Source organism: Eptatretus burgeri, chromosome 13 (assembly GCF_056783735.1).
Source record: "Eptatretus burgeri isolate ZD-2024b chromosome 13, Ebu_testis_v1, whole genome shotgun sequence".
In the NCBI taxonomy this organism is placed as follows: Eukaryota; Metazoa; Chordata; class Myxini; order Myxiniformes; family Myxinidae; genus Eptatretus; species Eptatretus burgeri.
In genome coordinates this window covers 18797031-18819121 of record NC_140973.1, presented here as the reverse complement: position 1 = coordinate 18819121, position 22091 = coordinate 18797031, and the positions used below count along the sequence as shown (strand labels likewise).

The 22091-nt window shown below is 48.8% G+C and overlaps 1 protein-coding gene across 4 annotated transcripts in view; it reads right to left on the bottom strand.

The window, feature by feature from the left end:
• The window catches only part of LOC147013979 (interleukin-6 receptor subunit beta-like), an 87857-nt gene that overhangs the window by 283 nt on the left and 65483 nt on the right, over window positions 1–22091 (bottom strand). For all 4 annotated transcript variants that reach the window (XM_085851467.1, XM_085851468.1, XM_085851466.1 and 1 more), the window contains 4 exons: window positions 2458–2601; window positions 2146–2239; window positions 1848–1911; window positions 1–801 (listed from right to left, as the gene is read on the bottom strand). The exon at window positions 1–801 is cut by the window's left edge and continues 283 nt beyond it. In XM_085851467.1, the coding sequence (XP_085707593.1) occupies window positions 58–801; window positions 1848–1911; window positions 2146–2239; window positions 2458–2601 (1046 nt within the window). In that variant the 3' untranslated portion in view covers window positions 1–57. The remainder of the gene's footprint in view (window positions 802–1847; window positions 1912–2145; window positions 2240–2457; window positions 2602–22091) is intronic.

Below are 22091 nucleotides of genomic sequence, written 5' to 3'. Positions count from 1 at the left end.
GGTCTGGGCCTCATCAGGCATTCCTGATCATAAACGAGTCATGCTAATCAGTGCTGTTTACTTCAGGGCTAGCAGGAAGCTAAAGTCTGTGCTTGGCTCAATGGCATCAATGGTTTTCTGCTCCATGTCTAGGTGCTGTAGTGAAGGGTACACCTCTCCAGGCTGAAGTTTGGCCTTGTTAGCATTGTGAATAAAAGGAACCTTGCTGATGATCCCAGTGGAACCCATTTCCAGACTTTTAACAAATATCTGCCTTTCGTAGTCACTATCCCATGTACTGGGGATTTTGGAGGTATGATGTCCAACATCAGGAAAGGAACAAGGCTCTGTCAGTGGGCCGTCTTGCCTGCTATCGGACGGCATTGTGGCAGGTAATTCTGTTGGTTCATTTCCAGATTCTTCCATGTCATTGCGAATAGTTTTCGCAGATGAACGGTTGTTCATGTTGGATTCATAAGGTGCATCGATGTCCAGTCTTGACTCATTTTCATAACTTTCCTTGTGGCTTTCATTCAGACTCGCCTCAAACTCACTCTCATTATCTACCTGTTGCTCATTTATGATCTCACTCCATGTTGGACCACCATGGTCTTGATATGAATCCAAAGGGTCACATGCTTCCCTGTGATCTTCATCCATCTCAGAGTCTTGGCAAAGGTTGTCAAGAGCTGGAGCTGAAGTGCATAGAGGCTGTAAAAAGTTCAGAAAGGGTACCTCCATAACTGCGGATACTGAAAGACTCTCGTTTGTTGTACGAACCATGGCCTGGTGTTTGATCTGGCTTTGCATGGCTTGAGACTCCTGTGGCAGAATTTAAATCAACCATGAGTCAGCAAACAGCATATATAGGGTTATCATCTCCACAAATAAATGCTAAAGCAAAAGAACACACAATGCCAACATGTGGGAAGCCATGGATATTTTGCATTATTGAAACAAACTGTTCAATGGGTCTTTTAAATGAGACCAAATTTACAAGCAAAATTGTACTCTAACTTGGGACATTAGTTTTGCTAGCAATACCCATTTTTACTGTCAACATGGAAAAGTAATAACTCCTGAAGTTTCAGAAAAAGTTTTTTGTTGGGGGTCTGAACTTGGTGGACATTTGGCTTTTCCTGCTTTGTGAAAGTTCAGCAAAGCTAAAGAGTTGGCAGGATGGCCTCAAAGGACACACTCACCTCTCGCTGTCTATCCTGGCTTCGAATCTCAGTATAGCTATAAATCTGTCATCCCGAGGTGTGCTCCATCACCAATATGGTTGAAGAGCGCTGGCCAAGTGGCTTATGCACTCGAGCAAGCACTCCAACAAAACGGTTGATAAAGAACAGATGATTATTGATGGAACACACCCCAGGTGTTTCACAGGCAGGGTGATACATCAATGTGTGTGCCGTCCCTTGGATGGATGTGAAACTTTGTGTTGCATCTGCCAGCATTAGTTTATGGAAGTTAAAGATCCCACGGTGTCCTGCACGGAGAATTGGCCAGCTTTCACCGGAACACTTAACAAATTCCAAATTCCTGCCCTAACCTACAGTGGGCATTGTATCGATGACACAGCTGCACCCTCAGCCAATGATGCTACGCCGCAGCCCCGTGCTGCATCCGAAAGAAGAAGAAGGATCAAAGCTTCTATTCCCACACCAGAGGTGGGTTCTGTTAGCAAGTGGCTTGCTATCACATGGCAAGCAAGACATTCGTTATAAACCCCTTTGCAACCTGCTGACCAAGCGACGCGGTGAGCGGAGCAAGCGATCATGGCGGAGCAAGCTCACCATCCCAAGACTACCCTGACATGACATCATATTGTAAGAAAAATGATAACGAAAGGGAAGCAAACATACCAAAAATATTCTGAGTGTTGTGTTTTCAAGATCAGGGATGGGTGGCCATAGGTGCTGCTTCAGGCTGGGGGATCAAGAGTGGATGAAGGAAAGGCAGGAATATAAAATAACTACTTCCAAGACCTCCTATATAGCTGATACCAATTTCTAAGTTCTGAATAATGCACAACTACTAATTTTGATTTTCTGCCCTGACTTGCACAAATACCCTCTTCCTGGTAATATTGCATCACTTGACGAGCTTTTCTCAGATCCCTAACCTTCCTCTTCACAACAGAGAATTCCCTCCACTGTGTACCTTCCTCGACGATGCAGGATAGCAACACCACACAAAATGAACAGTAGAACCAGCAAACAGGGGATGACCACCTGAACCTGTAGCTCCCCAGGTGCTAGAGAGGAATATAACGAAGCATTCATGATTTAAGAAACATAGCTTCCTTGATGCATACCTACATGCCATTTTGAGAATTTCCGAGCAGGTTAATGTGCTTCACACAAAGGAACGGGAAAAATGAAAGGCACAGAAATGGATGGATGACAGCAGAAATGAGGAAAAGTATCATTTTGTCAACAATGTGTGCAGGATATTGGAGTCAGTGATTCATACCATATAATGGCGTGATGAAGACCTGTTCAGGACTGAGAGGTCCTTGTCCTGCTTTGGTCTGAGCCAGCACACTAACTGAGTACTTTGTACCAGGTTGCAGGCCCTGGAGCTCAGCATTTCTTGTATCTCCTTTCACTTTCTTCACTGGGGTGAGGGTGGATGTTGGGGAGGAGGTCTTTTTCTAGGCTAATATTAAAGACATCAACATCTACTTTAGATCAATAACCAGTTGATTCATCAGTTATTTGGCCTTCTATAAAATGCTACAAAAGATTTGCCAGTCAGCCTTACTGATTGGGTAACCAGAGCCTCACCCATTATTGTTGGTTCAGCCTTTATATTAGTAAAACTGAGCCAGGATGGATTCTGTATGATGTCATTACTCCACACGGTTCCTGATTAAGCCAATCCAGAAGATTGCATCATAATTTGTTTTTGACAAACTCGAGGCTTATGGATGAGCAAAATGACAGGGTATATGAGCTGAAAGCAGAGCAACTGTTGGATACAATAAGCAAGGGAATGAACAGGGAAAAGAGGAGAGAGAAAGAGAGGAGGGGAGGAAAAATTTCAATTAGGTATGATGGTTGGGTTAGGAAGGATGAGTAAGGATAAAGATGACAGCATAAAGCAGAACAATGCCTACTTGAAGCTCTGGAGGGAAGAGTGATTGAAGGGGGTTCCACAAACAGGGGAAAGACACAAAATAATCAAATGGAGAAAAAATCATGATTTTGAATAGGGGGGTCATCTGAGATGATGGTGAACAGCTGTTTTGAAGACCTCAAGGAAAGAATGAGATTGGAGAGAATCTGGAAGTTGGTTCATATAGTCATGAAAAAAAGAGGAATGAATGAGTGGAGGTGAGCAGTGATTCTGTATTTGGGGAGTTTCACCAGAAGGAGGTTGATGGTGGATTGTGTGTGCCCAGCAGATATCTGGGAAAACAAAGCACATAAAGAGCAGAGGGTGCAAGACCAGAAAGGAGGTGGTAGAAGACAGAGAGACCACCGACCTGTCTGTGTTGGAAAAGTGATAGACCCATCGACTCAGCTTCATCGCAGGAGATTCCAACAATCTTGAAAGCCTTGGTTTCCACGACATCAAGCTGACAAAGGTGTTTAGCAGGGTTGTTTTCCAGAAGGGGAGAGTAGTACTCCATCCAACTATGGATGAACGCCTTGTAGGTGGATAGGAGTTCAGGTGTGCGAAGGAAGAACTTTGCATGATGAAGGATGCCCAGTCAGCCACTGGCTTTGGAGGCCAACTTTGAAATGTGGTTTGTCCAACAAAGATAATGGCTGACAGTGAGAACCAGGAGTTTGAATGACTGAACATCCTCAAGAGAGGATTGTCAAGAGGATTGTGAAGAAAATATATGGGAGGTTTTGACATATGGTCCTTTCAGACAGATAGAGTGATAGTGTGACATTTGTCAGGATTGAAAGACATATTCCAAGTGTTTGACCAGCTTGTGATTTTGTCAAGATCTGAAGAGAGGGAAGAAGCTGCTGCCTGCTTATCTGAAGGATGAGGGATGTCACTGCAGAGGTTGGAGTCTTCAGCAAATAGAAAAGGGGGATTTTCCAGAGAGTCAGAGAGATCACGAATGAAGATCAGGAATAGGACTGTGCCCAGAACACTGCCTTGGGGCACTCCAGGATTATCAGGGAGAGGAGAAGAAAGGGTTTCTTTGAGAGCTACATGTTGGCGACGAGAGTGGAGGAAGTCAGTAATCCAAAAGTGGAGTTGGCCTTGGATTCCATAGGCAGAGTTTAGAGAGCAAGGCAGCATGCCAGACTGTAACAAAAGCATGAGATATGTCCAGTGATACAGCACTGATCTCATGTCTGACACTGAGGGCCTTCATCCATTGTTGGGAGAGTATAAGCAGCATGTCCAAAGTAGAGGGACCGGGTCTGGATCTACATTGGTGTTCTGACTTGAGGCTGTTGAAGAAAAGGAAGGACTTTATGTCAGCTGTGATGATGGATCTCATGACCTTGCTGACGATTGGAAGTAAGCTAATAGGTCTGCAGTTAAGGGGATCTGTTTTTGCACCATTTTATGCAATGCAGTGATGATGGCTGATTTCAAAGCAGATCAAAGATGACCGAGGGTAAATGACAGGGTGAAAACAGCAGAGAGAGGAAGTGCAAGAGCAGCATAACAGGTTTTTCGGACACATGAGCTGATGCCGTTCGGTCCAGTTGTAGAATCAGAGTCTAGAGTTGGTAGAAAGCACTCTACAATCTCAGGTGCAAAAGACACAGAGTCGAGGAGCAGTTAGTTATGACTGGGTAGAGAGGGTATAGAGGGAAGGGTTAAGGACACAAGATTTGGAAGCAAATACAGAATTGAGGCATTCGGCCTTCTCACGAGTGGAGTTGGCTGTGGTGCTATTTGAAAAAAGGGAAGGGATGGAGGGGGAGCATACTGCAGAGAGGAAGACTTCCACAAGGTAAGTGCTAAGCGCTGTTTCGCACCCTTCCCAGAGTTACTCAACAACTATAAAGACGTTCATGTAAGTCTTTGAAGTCTTCTTGGGTTGCTTTATGTAGTTACTTTGGCGAGAGGAGCATGGGAGGGGTCAATCATTTATATAATTCGAGCTACCTGGGCGTCGTTGATTATGTGAGAGCTGATTGGCTATTCCCTCCATTTACAGGTGAGAAATGTGGGTGGGTCTTTCTTTATTTATATATTGACTGCTTTTGACATTCGCACGTGGTACATGATTGAGAGCCTCATTGGTATGCATTGCTGTCTACACTATCGCTGATGATTCGGCAATAAGTGATGAAATCGGTCCAGTAGCTAAGGGGAGTGCATAGCATTGGGATTGTCGTGTGTGAACTGTGTGAGCATCTTTATAGTTGTTGAGGAACTCTGGGAAGGGTTCGAAACAGCGCTTAGCACTTACCTTGCATAAGTCTTCTTGGGTTGCTTTATGCAGCTACTTTGGCTGGAGGAGCATTGGAGGGGTCAATTATATATATATATATATATATATATATATATTGTTTACTGTATATAGTTAACCCCATGCTCTTCGAGTCAACAAAATCTGCATAAAGCAACCAAGAAAAGCTACACAAGGGAGCCCTTTGCTCTTTCCAACCCGATGTGGGTTCCTCTGCAGCTGCAGACATTCAAAAGCAGTACCTACATGAGAATCCCAATGCGACACACCCCCTCAGCCCCCGGACCCGTTTAATCACTTACTTGCAAGTCATCAGCGACGATGTATACAGAAACATGCACCACCAAGGCTCCCAAGCATGTACCATGTGTCAATAGCAGTCAACATAAAAATAACAAAACCCAATCACATCTCTCACCCATAACTGGAGGAAATAACCAATCAGCTCTCACTTAATCAATTACCCCAGGTGGCTACAGGATTTCCAAAAATAAACCCAATGTTCTTCCACCCAAAGAAAGCTGCATAAAGCAACCAAGAAAGGCGACACAAAGTAATGCCTTTGCTGTTTCAAAATCCACCCATGTTCCTCTGCAGATACAGATATTTACAAGTAGAATATACAATAGAATCCCAACGTTACACACCCCCTCAGCCACTGGACTGGTCATCGTTTATAGTTTGGTATTCCCTATAATAATTATGGGTCAGAGATGTGATTGGATCGAGAAGGTATGTATATATTCTTAATACAGAAGCTACGTCCCTGACTCATGTAATTTCCTCCCATTATCTATATATATATATATATATAAAGTTGAAAGTGTGTCTGTCTGTGTGTCCGTGTGTGTGTTTCTCTGTGACCTATGCACACGAAAAGTACTGGACTGATCCTCACCAAACTTCACATGCTGATAGAACATGTACCCGGGAGTGTCCCGATGTAAAAGAATTGTACTTCCGACTTCCGGTTTCCGAATTATGACGTCATCACCTGATTGCGTAACGTTAATTTTTCAAGTTCAGCCAATTGACATGGGGCCAACGCCATTTACAACAGAATGAAAAAATAACGCTACAGTCAATTGAAGACAATGACTTCCGACTTCCCGGTTTCCGAATTATGACTTATGCATTCGACACACTTTTTCATAACGTTAATTTTTCAAGTTCAGCCGATTGACATGGAGCCAATGCCATTTGCAATAGAATGAAAAAAATAGTGCTACAGTTAATTCCGAAGTCCCGTTTCCGAATTATGACTTATGCATTCGACACACTTATCATAGGCCCTATTCACATCAACAAACGCCTCTTTTAATGCATGATTAACACAAGTCATATTTTATTGTACATACAGGTTGTCGTCGACTTACGACCACGATCGGTTCCGACCGACCAATCATAAGTCGATTTGGTCATAAGTCGACCAACCTTTACTTATAGTGTATAGGCCTATGTAAAAATTACCATATGTATATTATACTGTATCCAGTACACACCAGATATGTTCAATGAGGCTCTGATATACATTGAAGATTTGGTATTATACATGAGCGGAAAAGATTTAACTAAGTGGGGACTTCCCTCTTCTATTAGGTCTGAAAGCGCAACCATCAGTAGAGAATGGTTCCGTAAAACAAACTACAACACAGATACTCTCGCAAAGTTTGTTTCTGACAATGAGCCGCTTCTGGTACAGGATCAGAGTAATGCATATCAATTGATTTCTGAAGCGGTTCAAGAGGGAAGTGGTGTGATATTTTTCTTGGATGCCCGGGTGGTACTGGCAAAACATTTGTCCTCAACCTTTTGCTTGCTAAGATGAGGAGCCAGAAAAAGATCGCATTAGCCGTTGCTTCATCCGGTATAGCCGCAACACTACTTTCAGGTGGCCGCACAGCGCATTCTGCTTTCAAATTGCCTCTCGACTTAGCTACAATGGAGTATCTGGTTTGTGGCATTGGCAAACACACTGAGGCAGCATAAGTGCTGAAGAATTGCGACCTCATAGTTTGGGATGAAGGTACAATGTCGCCTAAGGATGCATTCGAAGCATTAGATAGAACTATGCGAGATTTAAGAGGAGTAGACCTGCCGAAAGGTGGAGTTACGCTGGTTATTTCTGGCGATTTCAGACACTTTACCTGAGGAACCCAGTGGCACTCCAGCTGATGAAATGAAAGCCAGTATAAAATCTTCATACCTCTGGACATTCGTACAAACTATCCATCGAACAACAATTATGAGGGTCAAATTATATGGTGATTTAGATGCTGGCAATTTCGCACAATTACTTCTCAAACTTGGAAATGGTGAAATCCCGAACACAAATGATGTAATATCTATTCCCGATGACTGTGGTACAATAGTTTCATCTATGAAAGAATTAGAGGCTCATGTGTATCCCAATTTAGCGACTAATTACAAAAACATACAGTGGTTCTGTGAAAGAACAATCCTGGCTCCACTTAATGAAACAGTCCGTGTAATAAACCATCAGTTATTACAAGTAGTTCCAGGCGAACAACATAGTCACAAGTCTATTGACACCACACTGGATACTGAGCAAGCCATACATTATCCCACAGAATTTCTAAACTCATTGGAATTACCAGGATTGCCTCCATACAATCTGTCGTTAAAAGTTTTTTTTTTTTTTGTATACCTTAGTCGAGGCTCGTATGAGAGCTAACACACAACTCACAGCAAGGAGGCATGAGACAAGAGGGGTGGGAGTGGAAGGGACAAAACAGTGGGGAACAGACACATTAGGTGAACTGTGGAAGGGAGAGGGATGGGGATGGGACGGGGAACATGGCGAAGAGAAGATGGACATTTCAGGGACTTTCAGGAAGGAAAGCAGGAGAAATGAAGGAAGTGGGCTTGGGTGGATTATCGGGGGTAGAAAAGATCGAGGATTTGGATGGGGGAAGACAAGAGGTGGTGGTGAACAGCTGTTTTGAAAGCCTGGAGGGAAGAATGGGAAAGAATAGAGTGAGGAAGTTTATTCCAAAGGTGGGAAAAAAGAGGAATGAAAGAGTGAAGATGAGCAGTGATTTGTGATTTTGGTAGTTTTACCAGAAGGGGGTTGTTGGCGGACCTTGAGCGCCATGTGGAAATGTGGTGGGGACAAATCGCAGAGAGAGCAGGGGGGGCAAGGCTGGAGAGGAGTCGGTAGAAGACAGAAAGACCACTGACCAACCTGCGGTGATTGAGTGAGAGGCCCAAAGACTCAGCTTCATTGCGGGAGATGCCGATGATCTTAAATGCCCTGGTTTCGACAGCGTGAAGCCGAGAAAGGTGGGAGGCAGGAGCACCAGCCCAGAGGGGAGAGCAGTACTCCATCAGGCTACGGACAAAAGCTTTGTAAGTGGTCAGGAGCTCAAGAGGGCCGAGGAAGGACTTAGCACGACAGAGGATTCCCAGTCGGCGACTGGCTTTTGAGGCGAGGTTGGAAATGTGACTTTCCCAGGAAAGGTCATGGCAGATAGTGAGACCTAGAAGCTTGAAAGAAAAGACTTCTTCCAGAGGATTGTTGAGAAAGTGGATGGGGGGGGTTTTGTAAATGGTCCTTTCGAAGAGACATAGTGAGAGTGTGAGATTTGTCTGGATTGAAAGACATGTTCCACGTGTTGGACCAGTTTGTGATTTTATCCAGATCTGCAGTGAGCGAAGAAGCTGCTGCTTGCCGGTCTGAGGGATGACAGATGGTACGGCAGAGGGTGGAGTCGTCGGCAAAGAGAAATAGAGGATTTTCCAGAGAGTCCGAGAGATCATTGATGAAAACCAGAAAAAGAACAGGGCCCAGAACGCTACCTTGAGGAACTACAGCCTGCACAGGAAGAGGGGATGAAAGAACTCCATTTAGGGCCACACGTTGACTGCGACAGGAGAGGAAGTCTGCGAGCCATGAGTGGAGATGAACTTGAATACCATGGGAAGAGAGTTTGGTGAGTAGTGCAGGGTGCCAGACTGTGTCAAAAGCACGTGATATGTCCAGGGATACGGCTCGGATTTCCTGTCTGGCATTGAGGACCTCCATCCATTGATGGGAGAGCAGAAGCAGCATATCCAGGGTAGAGTGACCTGGTCTGAAACCAAATTGATGATTGGAAATCAAGCCATTGGAGAAGAGGAAGGATTTCATGTCTGAAGCGATGATGGATTCCATCACCTTGCTGATGATTGGGAGAAGGCTGATTGGTCTGTAGTTACAGGGATCTGTTTTTGCACCTTTTTTATGCAGGGCAGTGATGTTTGCTGATTTCCAAGCAGATGGCAGATGACCTTGGGCAAATGAGAGGGTGAATAGAACAGAGAGAGGGTGAGCAAGAGCAGAAGAGCAGGCTTTGAGGACACGTGGGCTGATGCCGTCTGGACCGGTTGCAGAATCTGACTCGAGGTTTGAAAGCAAGCTCTCCACCTTGTCAGGAGAAAAGGATACAGAGTCCAGGGACAGTTGGGTGCGACTGGGTAAAGTGGGTAGAGATAGTGATGGGTTTAGGACACAAGATTTAGCTGCAAACACCGAGTTTAGACATTCAGCTTTATCACGTGTGGAATCAGCAGTGCGGCCATTTGAGGTAAGGGAGGGGATGGAGGGGATGGAGGGGGAACATACACCAGAAACAGATTTGATTAAACGCCACTAGGATTTTGAGGAGGGAGAGAGGTTTGAGAGTTCAGACTTGAGATGAGAAAGATGTTGTTTTCTGGCTCTCCTGAGGGTAGATACACACTTGTTCCGAGCTTTTTGGAAAGAACTGAGATTGCCCTCAGTTGGGTTTGCTTTCCATGAGGCAAAGGCAAGTTGTTTCAGGACAACTGCCTCGCCACATGCTTCAGTAAACCAAGGGCGGGAGGAAGGGTAAGACAACTGAACACGAGAGGGGATAAATCTGTGCATGAGGGAGAGCAAGTTTCTTTGAAAGAATTCCCAGGATGAGTTGATGTTTGAGAAAGTAGTGATAGGAGACCAGTCTGTCAGTATGATGGCTGCTCGGAGACCCTGCCAGTCGGCTTGAGTGAAATGCCAGACTCGACGGCGGTGAGGTGGTTCTCTGATAACAGCCAGAGAGATGTCCACTTTGACAAGGACGTGGTCAGAAGAACCAATTGGAGCGAAGGAAGAGCAGCAGATATTGTCAGGGAAATTTGTCAAAATCAGATCCAGAAGATCCAGAAGAGAAGACCATTGGTTGAGATCCGGGTCGGGAAGTTGACCGATTGAGTCAGTCCCAATGAGTCGCAGAAAGCTTTTGCTGAGGTGCCATGGCAGGTGAGAGAGGTACCCACACCTAGCCAACTGGCGTGATGACAATTGAAGTCACCACATAAGAGGAAGAGAGAGTTTGGATGAGAAGATAGAAGATGGTCCATGTTTTCGGATAGTGAGGTGTAGATGGAGTCATCACTGTTCGGTGGACGGTACAGTACACATATAAACATGAGGTGGGAGTGAAGGGGAAGCCGAAGCCAGAGGTATTCCTGGGGGTGTGGGGGAGTGAGAGCAGTGCATGGAGAGTGAGGAATAGAGTCTTTGATGAAGAGAGCAACACCTCCACCAGGACGAGGCTCAGGTCTGTCATACCGTAAGAGGGAGTAACCAGGGAGAGATACTTGGGAGTCAGACACGTCTTGGGAGAGGAAAGTTTCTGTTAGGCAGATAATGTCTGGTTTGTCAGTGGCAACCTGTATGGAAAGATCTGAAAGGTTTGAGCGAAGGCCCCGGATATTTGAGGTCCACACTTTTAATGAAGATGAAGGGGAGGAGGCTTTGGGTGCAGGAGGTGGAGGGGGAGGGGGAGGGTAGGACAAGGGACGAGGGGGGCAGGTCAGGAGGGGTGCTGATGGAGCGTGGGGTATTGCAGAATAGCGAGGGGAGGGGGCCGAATGAGGAGGAGAAAAGGCTCTGTGGTACTGGGGGAGAGGGGGGACAAGAGACAAGGAAGAAGGCAGTTGAGGATTTGAGGAGGTGGAGTGAAGAGATGGAGGTGAGAGGGCAGTGGAGGGAGGCAGGTTGGTGGATGAGAGGGGGGGCAACTTTGAGAAGGAAGAGTGAGGGGATGAAAGGTGGGAGAAAGGTGAGGGGGGAATTTTTGAGAGAGGTGAGAGGGAGGCTTGGAGGGAGAAGAGTGGGATGGTTGCTTTGAGAGTGAGAGTGAGGGGTGAGGGGGGTGAGTTGGCACTGAAGTTGGAAAAAAGAATGGTTGATGGAAAGCGAGCATCCATGGCAAACTGTGGTTTTTAAAAGTTTTAGGTCAGAGATGCGATTTAACACAATTCTTGATGGATGCAATGAAGGCGAATTCAGAGCATGGAGAGAAGAAGCGCTGTAATAGTTGGATTTTTTAGGCAAGGAATGAAGGAGAGGTCGAAATGAGAGCAGTCTGTTAAAATAGCAGAAGAGTAGTGCATTGTGAAACAGTAAAGAGTACCACATGTGTGAGAGAGGAAGATGAAGCATTATAAGATCGTTTTTGTTGTTAAAAATAATGTATGAGAGAGTTCAACAGATTAGGTCATGGAAGTGTAAAAAAAAATTGAGGAAGAAGACGAGGAGGAAGTTAAGAGGAAGAAGAAGAAGCAGAATCGGGAGAAGGTGAGCGTGTTGTTGTTGTTGTAGGGTATTTATTTGTTTGTTTGTTTGTTTGTTTGTTTGTTTGTTTGTTTATTTATTTATTTATTTATTTATTATTATTATTTTTTTTTTTTGAGATAAGAAAGAGATTAGTTGGGAGAATGGGGGATGTTTGGAAAGTGGGGAGGATCAAAATTGAAGTTATGGGGAGGATAGAAATTGAAGGTAATGGGGATAAAAAACAAACAAACAAACAAAAAAAACGATCGAACACCGAGTGGAACCGGTAGGCCTCAAGCCTAGGCCTAGGCCTCAAGCACCACGTAAGAAAGTCGACAAAAATACTCACAAAATAGCACGATTTTTGAAACAAAACCGAACTAGCAACACACAGTAACATGTAGGTGAGAAAATTAAACAGTTAAAACGGGACAAATAACAACCGGAAACAAAGCTTTGAGAACGTCAGCAGGGAGCCCCGAAGGAGACCTCTTGCTGCTCCAAAACCCGAACCGGAAGAAGGAAGAAAAACCGGAACCGGAAGAAGTTGGATGTCCTATTTTGTTATTATGTAATCTAGATGCACCAAAACTTTGCAATGGAACTAAACTGATTGTGAAAAGACTACTACCACATGTAATTGAGGCCACTATCATGACAGGATGTGCGAAAGGAGAAGATGTATTCATTCCGCGAATTCCACTCATTCCATCAAATTCAACGATTGAATTTAAGAGACTACAATTTCCTGTATGCCTGTGCTTTGCAATGTCTATCAATAAGGCACAAGGACAGTCATTGAAAGTAGCAGGGCTGGAATTATCCACTCCTTGCTTTTCCCATGGTCAGCTATATGTTGGATGCTCCAGAGTGGGATCATTGGAGGCTTTATACATATTGGCCCCAGAGGGGAAGACATCAAATATTGTTTATCCTCGAGCACTCCACTAAAATTATTGAGCTACTTCAGTTATTTCATAAACGGGAATAGGATGTGCGATGAAGGAAATACATGTTGCTGGTGAAAAATAAAAATGGTGGTGGGAAATAAAAAAAATGGTGGTGGTGGTTTGTATACATACATATTACAGATATAAATAGAATGGTGATGGCATATGGCGTATGTGTATAATATTTTATAAATAAATGGTTATGGGCTATGTAGATATTGTTGCGGATTCGCGCCCGCCGGCGTGCTGACGGCCACGTAACTCGAATCGCGGCACGTTGCCCACCGGACGGACAATCCAGTCGTGACCCTCTCGGACTAACGCCGGGAACCAGTCACGGGTGGACCTTTCGATCTCACCACGATCATGCCAATCGGCCCCCGCGTGGGATAGGGTTGCTCGCCAAATTCGACCTACCTAAGTACCCACACAGAGGGTAGACCGGGCGATCGCACCTCGCCGCAGGTCGACTTCGGACACGGGCCACTTTAAGCGACCCGTTCCGTACTATCGGGATAACCGAGCGGTGTTATTCGTCGGCCTCGACGGTTCGATTAATTATCGGGCGTTTTCACCCACGACCAACCCTTTACGTGAAGCAAGATGGAGATTCAATAGAGGAAAGGACGAAGCGAAGCGGGAAAACAGTTCAACAATAAGCACATTTATTTCGCGATGAACGGAAAGCACACGTATACAATTCCACCAAAAGCACATGTAAAAGAAGAAGACAATGCAATATTACACAAAAAGCAAATGCAACAATGCAGATCTAACCGACTACCGGGCACACGGCAACACTTATACAATTTTACTTCACAGACGGCGCCGACAACACATATTCCCAAAGCAAAAGAAAAGAGAACCACCCTCCAGGATGAGGGGGGTAGACGGGCCTGGGGCCGAGACCGTGTCGGGCCTACCCGTCTGATGATGTGACGCAGAGCGGCGGTGGCGCCTCAACTCCGCGGGCCTCGCGGACAGTGTCTGGTAGGGGGTGGGAAAGGGGCCCCCTTTGTCGCACTATCTCAGCGCGGGGGGAAACAGGAGGGGGTTGCTGATGCTCAGGGGAAGGAGGATATCACCCTGTCTGGGGTCCCGCGGCGAGCGTCTCCTCCTCGACCTCGGTCGCGTTACTGGCCTCTCCCTGTGCAGCTCCCGGCACCGACGCGAGCACCCCCTCGTCCGCCTTCGCCGCCGTCACCTCTCCACAGCTCCGTCTATTCGCCCTCTCCGTCTCCTCTCTTGGCTCGTCCCAACTCTTCACTCTTGACTTCTCCCACTTCTTTCCAGCTCCACCGACGACTCTCTTGAAGTCCGCACCACTCAACTTTACTGACAAACGCAGCCGTTTATATAAGCCCCGTGGCTTCGCTCTTTCACCCTTGACCCTCTGCCTCCGACCCTTCACCTCTCTAACTGGCTCCCCATTGGCCCGAGGAAAAGTGGGCGTGAATGCTTTTTGATCCATGTATTTGCATATAGCGACCGCCCTCCAACGCCCTGGAGGCGGGGCCAAATCGCCCCTCGCTCACCGATTGGACGGAACAAAAGTGGGCGTGAGTCGTTTTTGATCCGTTTTTCTCGGAAAGTCTGTGATGTTTCTGAACACGCTGCTCGGTGCGCGCCCTACACGAGTCCAGTATCGGTGCCCACGAGTGGCGGGAGATGGTGTGGATGCGATGGTGGCGAGTTGTGACGGTAAAGGTCGTGGCTGTTGTTGTGAAGCGGCGTTGTGGTTGGTGGTTGTTGTTGTGAGGCGGCGTTGTGGTTGGTGGTTGTTGTTGTGAAGCGGCGTTGCGGTTGGTGGTTGTTGTTGTGATGGCTGTTGAGACGTGGTTGGTGGTGGTAGTAATGGCGGCTGGTCCAAAATAAAGATAGTAAAAGAAAAACGGCTATCCTGAAGAGTCGCAGCCCGCATGAATGACATTTATTCCCTCTAGACAACGGGTTTGGGCCTAACTACACATATACTTACAGAGATATCTCACCTAAGGGACCTGAATGGTGGTTTGCGAATTTGGTCAACCACAACACTACCCCCTCCCCTTTTTACAGACTCGTCCCGAGTCGTCAAATTTTCGTGTGCCATCATGTGTAGTTTTCCCCGAGGACATTTTACCTACGGATCCCTGAGTGCGACATTCATGGTATTCGTGTCCCCAAAATAAATAACCTAAGGGCTGAGTAACTACCTAAACAAACTCACTCACACGGACGACTTAAATAAAATTGCCGGCGCTAAGAAAAACATGCCGGGGGCGCACTCATATTTACAGTACATCTTAACCTTAACTTACAAATTTTACACTAAACCATGGCCCAGGATCAATGAACTCTGCAAAAAGAAAGCAGTAAGCAGGGAGCCAGGCTGCCCGCATGCAGTCTCTGGCTCAAACAATGCAGGTGACAGGGAATGTGGCCGGCTGCTCACACGCAGTCCAAGGCCTTCCCTTTTGAACTGAACGCAGTGAACCACAACGGTGCATGGGCTGCACAAACGTAGTCTCCGTGCCAGCTCAAGTGGCACACGCAATGAACACAACGAATGGATGGATGAATGGTTTGAACTGAACGCAGTGAACCACAACGGTGCATGGGCTGCACAAACACAGTCTCCGTGCCAGCTCAAGTGGCACACGCAATGAACACAACGAATGGATGGATGAATGGAAACACGGTGCACGGGCCGCCACTGCAGGCCCGTGTTGTAGCTGCCAACAGGGCAGTTCTTGTAGCTTGCAAACTGTTGCTTTTACGATCATGGCGCACATGGCAATGAACAGGGGGGGGGGGCAAAGCAAAAATTGAACGGGGGCTGGTGAGCAGGGGCAGTGGGCATGGCATGGCAAAGGCAGCAGGCAAACACAGCCTGCAGAATAAGGCCGCTGCAGGCAAACACAGCCGGCAGACGAACTGGCCGGCACGGGCCTTGAAGAAAAACAGTTGCAGACGATCCAGCCGGCACAGGCCTTGCAGCAAAACAACAGCTGCCAATGAAGTTGGCCGGCCTCTGCCTTGCAGCAACGCAGCCAGCAGATGAAGCTGGCCAGCCTTTGCCGTTCAGTGGAGGTTGGTGGAGGGAGTGCGGTGGTGCTGGCCACTCGGAAGGCGGGCTCGGACCTACCCTACGGTCTCCCTCCCAACCTATCGCCTTTGCCTGTCATTGTCTATACCAACTCCCTTAATCTGTCCAAACCCCATTTTAGCCCCAACTTATTTTCATTTTTTCTTTTTTTTCTTTTTTTTTACTTCCCCACTATAAATCGTCCCCTAACCCCCTTTATCGTCTTTGTTCGGCTAACCTATCCTGTCACCTAGCCTACTCCCAACCCCTACGTTCCCTTCCCGGAGGGGAATAATGGAGAGCTAACGTCCTGTGTCGAGGCCCAACGAAGCCCCAGGATGGCCTCCCCAGAGTTCAGCGATCTATAACCAAAGTGGGTCCAGCGGCCCACAACGAGAGCGAGGGGATGGATGGTGCGGAAGGGTACACTTCCTAATCTACCCTATCCATTTAACTGTTAAACTACCCCGGGGCTTTCAACAAGCGCCTCTCGCTTAAACTATTGGTTCTAACAACCCAGATTCCCGTCGCCTGTGTTGGTGTCCTCACAATTTCGGGCCTCGCCCCCCAATTTTCTCTCCGTGCCCTCACACGGTCTCATGGCTGGGACACGTGGCTCCCTTCGGCAGGCACGACCCTCTGCCGATTCTCCGACGATGGCACCCCCGGGCACTACACTGCCTCCGAGCCTACCAGCTCCCTAACACCGGGGAGTGCCCCCATGGCACCTCCCCTGAAACGCACACGTGGCAGGCTGGCTTCCCAGGCCCCTTTCCGAGGGTCACCCGTGCCCACAACACTGCCCACGCGGCTAATGGCGCCCCGGGCCCCCGCACCAAGCAGGCGCACCCGTGCCCACTACGCTATCCCGGCCCCCCATGGGCCCTTGGCCTACCACGGCCGACTAGCCTGGTGCCCGGGGTACCCACTCAGCGATACTCACTTTTCGCAGCCACGCTCCCAGCCCGTCAACAGGGCTCCTGCACCCCTCCAAACGGGTTTCGAGCCTACACTTCCACCAACAACAAAACAACCTCCATTTTTCAATTTGACTAACCCCCTAACTCACTCTACACTGACCCCGGGGGTCCCTTGGGCGGGAGTCACTCCTCCCCCCAATCACTCATCGCACCATGCAGTCCCCATTCGCTCCATACACACAGACCCGCTGGCCTCACTCACTCAACAAGTGCTCACCTCACAACTCACCAAATCTTCAACACACACACCGCTGAACTCTGCCATCCTCCTAACTACCTCCCCTAACTAACTCGTGCTCCCACGTCGTCCCTTAAACTACAGCACGTTCCTTTTAACACTACGTAGCTAAACTACGTCCCCACTACACATCCACAAGTCTGTCACTGTCTTCTAACTCAAAAAAATCATTTTATTTCCCAACCTAAATCTGGCTACAATCCCTCTGACTAATCCATTCCACGGACTCCATGAGGACTTACCCCTGCCCCATGAAGTCGGTCTAACTAAGCTAACCCTTCCCCCTAATTAGTTTCCATCCTGTGCCCTGCGTCAAGGGGGTCTTCCACCCCTTGCCCAGGAATCCTGTGCACCCGAAAGTGAGGCTTACTGTTTTTTTTTTTTTTTCATGCGCAGCACCAGCGCGGCAACTCGCGCACTTTGCACCTGCCCGTGACGTCATGCAGCTGCACGTGTACCTCGTCCCTCCCTGGACGGTACCATCCGGCAGGGATACCCCTCCTGCCGGATTCCAACCCCGCGTGCAGCCATGACGTCACCGTGCGCATAAAAAAAACACAAGCCCCACGTCTCGAGGGGTTCCCCACGCGAACACATGTGCTTTGCCCGTTGGAGCTTAACACACACGATCGCGTGGAGAACCCGTCCGGTCCAAATCCGTAATCCTGCCTAAACTTTGTCCGTCCGCGGGATCGGCAAATCCACCGCGTGCGTTTCCGGACCGGGACTTCACTCTCGCAAGCGAGCACGTGGGGGCCTCGTGCGTTGCACAGCACGGACCTAGTGCTCACTGCTGGGTGAACCCGGCACGGTCCCCGAAACAACTACAGCCGCTACTCGGCTTTCTTTCTTCTGTCGCCGTCGTCGTCGCCATTCGACCCACGCACACCTGCGTGTTACGACGCTCACAGTCCATTCCATTACATTCACACCGGGAGACGCGGCTGCGTGCTCCCGCATGCCAACCGACATCTCCCTCACATACCGCTCTCTCACACACACGGTCTCCCTTGCATAAACCATACCACTCACACGTGGTGCTCCATTCACACAAACCACTCCACTCACACCCGCGGGGGCACTCACCCGCGGTGCCTCACTCACACACCGTGCCTCACTCACACACGCGGGGGCACTCACCCGCGGTGCCTCATCCACACACGGTCCCTCACTCACACACGCGGGGGCACTCACCCGCGGTGCCTCATCCACACTGGCCGTTTCATCCACACACACGGCCTCTTCCACACACGGTTCCTCATCCACACACGGCGTGCTGGGAAGCACGTACTCCGGCACCATCGCCACCACACCACTCACACACGGGGTCGCTTCCACACACGGGGACGCACTCACGCCTTGAACCACACACACAGGGACAACCACACTGGGGATTCGTGTCCCCACAAGGGTCTCCGGGGCCTCTATACCCCCCAAGCTCTCCGTGCACCCGTTCGCAGCACTCCTCCCCTCAACCTCGCAAAGCACGACCGAACTCACCTGGTCGTGACTCGCCTCAAGGGGGAATACTCCCTCCCCTCGTTCCTGGAGGAGGCCATCCAGCTGCTCGCACCGGGCCTCCACCCAGTCCGCGAGCTCACCCCCATTGTCCTCCACGACCTCTGTGTGTGTGTGTGTGCGTCACTTACCCCGTCTTCATCGTGCAGTCTTCCCTCTATCGTTCCCATCTCCCGTGTCTCTGCCAACTCAGTCACCTCTTCACCCTTTACCTCCCTTGTCTCAACTATTATTATTTCCTTTGTCGTCACCTCGTGTCTCGTCTCACACGTTTTGGTCTCCCCATTTAATTTTTCCCTTTCGGTCATCGTCACGACCCTCACCCAACACGCCCCCCGAATTATTTTTTCACCCGCCTCCACCGCGGGCCTGTCAGCCGTTGCACCCCCTTCCAGCTCGTTCGCTCCCACACGTGGAGTCGCCATTTTAAGCTCCCTGCTAACGGCCTTCATGCCCGCCTGCAGGCATCGGCCCATGTTCTGCGTCTCACCCCGCAGCTTTTTCGTTTCTTCCTTCATGTTTGCTTCCATTCCGTTTATTTGCTTGTTCGTTTGCTGTGTATTCGCATCCATCTTTTCGTTCATTCCTTTTATTTCGTTTTTCATTTCATTTGTATTTGTATCCATCTTTTCGTTCATGTTCGCATTTATCTTCGCTGTCATTTCCGCCAGCATGGTGAATAGCTGGTCCATGTTGGGTGCGCTTGGGTGAGCCGTTTCGGCAGGGGTTGGGGAAGGGTTTTGGTGGAGAGGGGGAGGGGAGGTGTCATACACCGCGGCCGCTGCCGCACCTATTTCGGGCTCTGGGTTCAGTTGGACGAGTTCATGTTCCTGTACAACCACCATTTCCTGCACGGGGATTTCATCCTGAGCCTTGGATTCTACACATTCTACATCCATTTCTAATACCCCCAGCTCCCGCTCGCCTTGAGACGCCATCTTGCTTCTCTTAAAGGGTTAATTTAGCTCGCTCGTAATTTGGAGGGAATCGGGGGTCGCTCCTCTCACCCCTGGACCGATTCCCGTGAATTTAATTGGAGACAGGAGAGCCCGTTTTCCCGTTCTCCGATACCAGTGCTGCGAGGAGGGCGATGAGTTTATATCCCACTCCTGACACCAGTGTTGCGGATTCGCGCCCGCCGGCGTGCTGACGGCCACGTAACTCGAATCGCGGCACGTCGCCCACCGGACGGACAATCCAGTCGTGACCCTCTCGGACTAACGCCGGGAACCAGTCACTGGTGGACCTTTCGGTCTCACCACGATCGTGCCAATCGGCCCCCGCGTGGGATAGGGTTGCTCGCCAAATTCGACCTACCTAAGTACCCACACGGAGGGTAGACCGGGCGATCGCACCTCGCCGCAGGTCGACTTCGGACACGGGCCACTTTAAGCGACCCGTTCCGTACTATCGGGATAACCGAGCGGTGTTATTCGTCGGCCTCGACGGTTCGATTAATTATCGGGCGTTTTAGCCCACGACCAACCCTTTACGTGAAGCAAGATGGAGATTCAATAGAGGAAAGGACGAAGCGAAGCGGGAAAACAGTTCAACAATAAGCACATTTATTTCGCGATGAACGGAAAGCACACGTATACAATTCCACCAAAAGCACATGTAAAAGAAGAAGACAATGCAATATTACACAAAAAGCAAATGCAACAATGCAGATCTAACCGACTACCGGGCACACGGCAACACTTATACAATTTTACTTCACAGACGGCGCCGACAACACATATTCCCAAAGCAAAAGAAAAGAGAACCACCCTCCAGGATGAGGGGGGTAGACGGGCCTGGGGCCGAGACCGTGTCGGGCCTACCCGTCTGATGATGTGACGCAGAGCGGCGGTGGCGCCTCAACTCCGCGGGCCTCGCGGACAGTGTCTGGTAGGGGGTGGGAAAGGGGCCCCCTTTGTCGCACTATCTCAGCGCGGGGGGAAACAGGAGGGGGTTGCTGATGCTCGGGGGAAGGAGGATATCACCCTGTCTCGGGTCCCGCGGCGAGCGTCTCCTCCTCGACCTCGGTCGCGTTACTGGCCTCTCCCTGTGCAGCTCCCGGCACCGACGCGAGCACCCCCTCGTCCGCCTTCGCCGCCGTCACCTCTCCACAGCTCCGTCTACTCGCCCTCTCCGTCTCCTCTCTTGGCTCGTCCCAACTCTTCACTCTTGACTTCTCCCACTTCTTTCCAGCTCCACCGACGACTCTCTTGAACTCCGCACCACTCAACTTTACTGACGAACGCAGCCGTTTATATAAGCCCCGTGGCTTCGCTCTTTCACCCTTGACCCTCTGCCTCCGACCCTTCACCTCTCTAACTGGCTCCCCATTGGCCCGAGGAAAAGTGGGCGTGAATGCTTTTTGATCCATGTATTTGCATATAGCGACCGCCCTCCAACGCCCTGGAGGCGGGGCCAAATCGCCCCTCGCTCACCGATTGGACGGAACAAAAGTGGGCGTGAGTCGTTTTTGATCCGTTTTTCTCGGAAAGTCTGTGATGTTTCTGAACACGCTGCTCGGTGCGCGCCCTACACGAGTCCAGTATCGGTGCCCACGAGTTGCGCGAGATGGTGTGGATGCGATGGTGGCGAGTTGTGACGGTAAAGGTCGTGGCTGTTGCTGTGAAGCGGCGTTGTGGTTGGTTGTTGTTGTTGTGAGGCGGCGTTGTGGTTGGTGGTTGTTGTTGTGAAGCGGCGTTGTGGTTGGTGGTTGTTGTTGTGAAGCGGCATTGCGGTTGGTGGTTGTTGTTGTGAAGCGGCGTTGTGGTTGGTGGTTGTTGTTGTGATGGCTGTTGAGACGTGGTTAGTGGTGGTAGTAATGGCGGCTGGTCCAAAATAAAGATAGTAAAAGAAAAACGGCTATCCTGAAGAGTCGCAGCCCGCATGAATGACATTTATTCCCTCTAGACAACGGGTTTGGGCCTAACTACACATATACTTACAGAGATATCTCACCTAAGGGACCTGAATGGTGGTTTGCGAATTTGGTCAACCACAACAATATTTTATAGAATGGTTATGGGCGTCGGTACGTTGTAACTTCGTATACATAATATAACATAATTTTTTATCAGGATAACAGACGTAAATAAATCAAATACGCTGGGCCAGGCTGGGTTATGCCTGACGTATAAATTAAGTCGCAAATGATGACATGAAACCAACCTCACATTGTTGAGGCATTATGGTTTTTTATCTGATGCGGCAATAAATCTTAACATTTTTGAACTCGAGTCTTCTGCATATAAAACATGGCGGGGAAAATATAATATTATAGTGTTGACGAAAAAAAAAATAATGGTGGCAGCCTCTACAATTTTACAATTAACTGTGACATATACTCCTTCAGACCCGCCGTTATCCATGGGATTCCTG